Consider the following 6527-nt stretch of genomic DNA (forward strand, 5'->3'; position numbering starts at 1 on the left):
AAAAAAAAAAAAAAAAAAAAAAAAAAAAAAAAAAAACCGCCATTGAAAATTAAGAATAGTCTAATTTCAAATAGTTTAGCCATTCCATTCAGAATTCTTAGGGAAAAATAAGTACAATCCGAAGTCTTTGAAATCAAAAGACTTTCAAATTACTCCTCTATATCTGTACTCTTTCAAAACAGATCTCGTTCCTCTTCCCTCTGTCATCTTAATTATAAATAATGGGGGATGAAGATAAAAGAATTACATGTGAAGATTCAGAACCATCCACAGGAATGAATCACATGCCCTCCATGCATCAAGAAACACAGGTAAATCTAAGCTGTGACAGAATTGTATTTCCTTCATATTCTACCACTCATTTACCAATTCTCCTATCCCCAGACTCACACAGTGCACAGCAGGTGTGACTACCAGTTTTCCCAGCTAACATCATTGTCAGTTGACCCTACCTGTGGCTAGAAAAATGGAGAGCCTGTGGAATGCTTTGTGTCTCTGACCTAATCTCTAGAATGGTTTTGGTTTCTTCCTTTCTTTTTATTGCTCAAATTCAAGTAGATTAATGAATGTGAAGTGGTTTTCATTACAGATAGTTATCTTTTTCTAAACTACTTTGGTATATGTGCCAATTATTGCCCTGAATTTTATCTTAAATATGCTTATTTTAAAACCCAGTATTACAAAACGTAATAAAATGTTATGTGACCCAGACATTTATAACACAGGTTGAGTATCCCTTATCTGAAATGCTTGGGACCATAAGTGTCTTGGATTTCTTTTTTTTAAAATATTTGCATGCACCTAATGAGACATCTTGCAGATGGAACCCCAATCTAAACAGGAAATGTATTTATGTTTCATATACACCTTATACAGGTAATCCGAAGGTAATTTTATACAATATTTTAAATAATTTTGTACATGAAACAAAGTTGCATTTGATTGTTACCTGTCATGTGAGTTTAGGTGTGGAATTTTTCACTTGTGTGTCATGTCAGCACTCAAAAAGTTTCAGATTTTGGAGCATTTCAGATTTTAGATTTCCAGATTAGTGATACTCAACCTGTACTAAAAATAGTGACTGTGCTAAATACTCCTAGCATAATTCTTGTTTCAAGCTGATTAGCTAGTAATAAAGCTGTGTGTTTTTCCTACAAAGTGTTATACTTGAGTCTAGTCATAGAAATTTGATTTGTAAGGTGATGATGTGTAAAATATATACAGTTTTAAGGATTTTTAAAATTACTTTAAATACAGGAGGAGACAGTTATGAACCTCAAAGGTATAGATGCAAATGAACCAACAGAAGGGAGTATCCTTTTGAAAAGCAGTGAAAAAAAGCCACAAGAAACACCAACTGAAGCAAATCATATACAAAGGCTGAGACAAATGCTGGCTTGCCCTCCACATGGTTTACTGGACAGGGTCATAACAAATGGTAAGGATTAATTCAGAAATAGAGGGCAAAAGATGAAGTTGTTATAATGACAGATTCCTAAATAATATGGTTGAAAAGACAAAACGTTCACTTCTCCCACACATAAAAACTAGTTGGTGAACAATTCACACACGAGTGGCTCTGTCCCACACATTGAAGGGAAGGACCTAGACTAACAGGGCTCCACTGTCTTCACATTGGCTTTCAGGATCACTGTGGTCACCACCATTGTGGGAAGGGGGAAGGAACACAGATCAAGGACCTTTTCCTTTACTATATCTGAGTAATTTCACAGGATTACTTTAGGACTATCTAAAACACTACATAAATGTTGGTGGTTATTACTGTTAAGTAATGCAAGTAATAGTTTAGCAAACACAGCCCCATTTATACTTCCAAATGAATCCTGTTACTTTATAAGTAAGAATATTGGTTTGCAATTCAGCTTATTTTAGTAGAGCTGCTGTTACATAAGACATTTGGGGGATTTTTCTTCGGGAGTTTATCTCAGCACTATTTTGCAAATTTTTAGGGTTGTAATATATTTGTCTTTTAGGAATGGATTTGGTCTTTGGAGGAAGCCAAAGGTTATTCTGCTATCAATTTGACAAATATATGGAAGTTCAGATTCACTTATGCCCTATTTTTCTTCAGAAATGAATTGTGTGCTTATATGTGTCTGTGCTGTGTATGCTGGGGATATGTGATATAGTAGAAAAGGAAGAGATTTGAAAATTATCTATAAAGGCAAATTAGTTTTTTTTTAAGAAGACAATATTTTTTCATTGACAGTTAAAATTTATTTTTTACATTGATAAAATTGTATGTATTTGCTATGTGCAACATGATGTTTTGAAGTATGTATACATAGTAGAATTACTAATTTTATCTAATTAACATGTATTACCTCACATAGCTATCATTTTTTGTGGTGAGAACACATTACATTCACTCTTAGCATTTTTCAAGAATACAATATGTTATTAACTATAGTCTTCATGTTGTACAATAAACCTCTTAACCTTGTTCCTCCTGTCTAACTGAAATTTTGTATCCTATGACCAACAACCCAATATATATCACTCAATATACTTGAGTTATATGTGCATGTGTGTATACATTTTTTTTTTTTTCATGGATCTTCACATTTAAAGTCTAGAGAAAATTACATGTCAAGGCATTGGTCATAGCGTTCCTGCCACTTTCACCTCCCCCACCCAAACTTTTTTTCCTGGAGACAGGATTTTGTTATGTTGCCCAGGCTGGTCTTGAACTCCCAGGCTCAAGGGATCCTCCCACCTCAGCTTCCCAAGTAGCTTCTTACAGATATATACCACTGCACCTGGCAAAACTAGTTTTAACCTGCCAACTTTTAAATGCCTGGAATCTATCCATAATTTTTCACTTTTATAAATCATATTTTCAAAAGATAAAGATAATTTTAACATCAAAATATAAAAAGAATTGTTCAAAAGCATAAACATCTTCATCAGCATTATTTATTTATTTTGTTTTGACACATATTTGTACATATTTGTGGGGTACAATATGATGTTTCAATACATTTATATATTATATTATGATCAAATCTAGCTAATTAGCATGTCTACCACCTGAAGCATTTATCATTTCTTCATGGTGAGAACATAGAAAATCTTCTGTTTTAAGGTATACAATACCTTATTCCTGACTATAGTCACGTTGCTGTGGTACAGAACAAACTACTCTTCCTATCTATCACTTTGTACTTGTTGACCACTCTCTCCCCATAACCCCAAGCTCCTCCCCTCCCCAGTCCCTGGTAATCACTATTCTATTTACTATTTACATAAGAACAACTTTTCTACATATGAGTGAGAACGTGTAATATTTGTCTTTCTGTGCCTGGCTTATTTCACTTAGCATAATATCCTCTAGGTTCATCCACGTTGTTGCAAATGACAGGATTTCATTCTTTTTTATGACTGAAAAACATGTCATTGTGTATATACATCATATTTTCTTTATCCATTCATTCATTGTTGGACACTTAGGTTGATTCCATATCTTGGCTATTGTAAATAGTACTGCAGTAAACTTGGGAGTGCAGACATCTCTTCAACATACTGATTTCATTTCCTTTGGATACATACCTAGTAATGGGATTGCCAGATCATATGGTGTTATTATTTTTACTTTTTTTGAGGACTCTCCATACCACTTTCCATAATGGTGGTATTAATTTACATTCCTACCAGCAGTGCACAGAGTTACCTTTTCTCTACATCCTTGCCAACCCCTTGTTATCTTTTGTCTTTTTGATAATAGCCATCCTGACAGGCATGAGGTGAAATGTTGAACATTTTTTCCTATACCTGTTGGCCATTTGTATGTCTTCTTTTGAAAAATTCAAGTCCTTTGCCCATTTTAAATTGGATTATTTGTTTTCCTGCTATTGAGTTTTTTGAGTTCCTTTTATATTCTGGACATTAACTCCTTGCAAGGTACATGGTTTGCAACTGTTCTCTCCCAGGCTGTAGGTTGTCTCTTCACTCTGTGGATTGTTTGCTGTGCAGAAGCTTTTTAGTTTGGTGTAATCTGGTTTGTCTGTTTTTGCTTTTGTTGCCTGTATTTTGGAGTCATATCCAAAAGTTATTCCTCAAACCAGTGTCATGGAGCTTTTTTCTTATGTTTTTTTCTAATAGTTTCATAGTTTTATGTCTTACTAAATTTGCCTTTTAAGGCAAATTTAAAGACAATTTCAAAAAAATTGTGTTGAGGAATAATAGCATCATTGAAATAAATATATGAATGCCCACATATGTTTACTGAAAAATGAGACTCAACTCCATAGTTATACTTTGTGGGCTCTGAAAGACATGTTTACCATTATCATCTGGGAGAATGAAAGCCAAGCATAATATTTTATACTTTGGGCTCTAGATGTGTTTTTAATGAAACCAAGTGAGGTTACTTAACTAAGCATGGAAGAAAATCTCAAACTTAGAACATGTACAGAAAACCAGAATCCAAAAATATACACTAGCTGATAAGACAACAGATAATTGAATACCTTTTCTGTTCTTTTTATTATTTTTTTAAACTTTTGTTATTCAAAATGTGGCCTATTTATAGTTAAAACATTTACAATGAAACAGATATGGACCGACATAAGGAAAGAGTAAAAATGAATAATGTAATTTTGGGACTCATTTTTTAAAAATATATAATTGTTCATAAAGCAGCCTGTAAAATGAGGTTCATGGTAGATAAACATCTCATCGCTTATTTTTCTGTTTTTCTGTTCCAGAAGTTTACAAGACGACTTTTGTCCTATGTTCTTTCCTGTGCCTATGCAGTATATATCAGTATTCTTCTCAAAAAGTAGGCTGGGTGCGGTGGCTCACGCCTGTAATCCCAGTACTTTGGGAGGCCAAGGCAGGTGGATCACGAGGTCAGGAGTTCAAGACCAGCCTGGCCAACATAGTGAAACCTCATCTCTATTAAAAATACAAAAAATTAGCCGGGCATGGTGGCGGGTGCCTGTAATTCCAGCTACTTGGGAGGCTGAGACAGGAGACTCACTTGAACCCAGGAGGCGGAGGTTGCAGTGAGCCCGTGCCATTGCACTGCAGCCTGGGTGACAAGAGTGAAACTGTCTCAAAAAAAATAAAATAAAAAAAGTAAATCTTACATGTGAAAATTTGTGGTTTTCCATAATCATAAATGAGAAGTAAATTGTTAACTGATTTAAACATGATTTAGAGAAACCTTATAGACATACCATTTGCTATGTATTTACAACTGTATTTCAGGTAAGGCACAGGGAAAGAGAGTTAGAGATTTTTTTTAATAGTCTTGAAGTAGAAAAGAGAAAACTCTTTTTTTTTTTTTTTGAGATGGAGTGTCGCTCTGTCGCCCAGGCTGGAGTGCAATGGCTCGATCTCAGCTCAATGCAGGCTCCGCCTCCTGGGTTCAAGTGATTCTCTTTCCTCAGCCTCCTGAGTAGGTGGGATTACAGGCACGTGCTACCATGCCCGGCTAATTTTTGTATTTAGTAGAGACAGGGTTTCACCACGTTGGTCAGGCTGGTCTCGAACTCCTGACCTCGTGATTTGCCTGCCTCGGCCTCCCAAAGTGCTGGGATTACAGGCACCCAGCTGAAAAGAGAAAACATTTAATTCTACCTTGCTGAATTTAATATTAGCTTGAGTTTATGCTATGACAAAGTAGAATTTAGTATAACAGCTGGCAAATCCTGCTTTTCCATTCTACTTCTGATATCACATAGAAATGTCAACCCTTGTAGCTAATTGGGAAATACCAAAAGTCCCTTAGGTATTCCACTGCATTCGTATCATAAGCCTGGAAAATCCGTAACAATTCTGTGAGGGTTTAGGAAAAGGGACATTGAATTCAGTCAGTATGGTAGATAAGACTCAATGAACAATCTTGTCACAAACCAAGGAAAGCATCTGAAAAAATATTTTAAGTCTTTTGAAATGATCTGTCAAGAAAACAGGGAATCATCAGACACCAAAACCAAAGTGTAAGTAACAGAGGTCAATAAGCAGTCAAGGTGGCCCCACCCTGGAGGTTTCTACCAAACCTCAGGGAACTTGAGATGGATTTTGAGAGCACTGGGAGCACAGGAGGCTAAGCTAGCGCCTGCCCAGGTTGAGAGAAGTCTAACAGGAAAAAGCATTCTCCTTCACCCACATAAAGTGGAAACCCATTGTAATGCCAAATTTGAGGTAAACCTGTTCTGCAGATGGGGCCTGTGACTAAACCTGTCTCAACTGTGGTTGCTGGCTGGGGCAGATGTGGAGTCTCCAAAAAAAATGTTTAACTTCATCCTGATTTGTCTCCAATTTCACAGAAAAAATTCAATTTGAAAATGTATCTATTTTCAGACATTTTCAGATGGTCTCGGATGGTAAGCTTTTAAGTACATGGTAGAAGTAAATTCATTTCCCATCTGGGAAAACTCATTCAGCCTAAGGCTTCAACAAAGTTGGACACAGTTCCAAGGGAGAGCTCACTGTTGCAAAAGACAAACTAAAAAGTTTAATTTTAGACAAAGTTCCAAGGGAGAGCTCATTATTGAAAA

The 6527-nt window shown here is 35.7% G+C and overlaps 1 protein-coding gene across 9 annotated transcripts in view; it reads left to right on the plus strand.

The window, feature by feature from the left end:
• SLC9B2 (solute carrier family 9 member B2) overlaps window positions 1-6527 on the plus strand; it is a 67036-nt gene that overhangs the window by 13258 nt on the left and 47251 nt on the right. For 8 of the 9 annotated variants that reach the window (XR_001886556.1, XM_017877074.1, XM_017877069.1 and 5 more), the window contains exons 2-3: window positions 183-311; window positions 1258-1438. The exons of the other annotated variant lie outside the window; for it this stretch is intronic. Coding sequence is in view for 7 of the 8 variants with exons in the window: in XM_017877074.1 (XP_017732563.1) it covers window positions 222-311; window positions 1258-1438 (271 nt within the window). In the remaining variant the exon portion in view is untranslated. The remainder of the gene's footprint in view (window positions 1-182; window positions 312-1257; window positions 1439-6527) is intronic. 9 annotated transcript variants of the gene reach the window in all.

This window comes from Rhinopithecus bieti, unplaced genomic scaffold, assembly GCF_001698545.2.
Source record: "Rhinopithecus bieti isolate Rb0 unplaced genomic scaffold, ASM169854v2 scaffold_9690, whole genome shotgun sequence".
Lineage (NCBI taxonomy): Eukaryota > Metazoa > Chordata > Mammalia > Primates > Cercopithecidae > Rhinopithecus > Rhinopithecus bieti.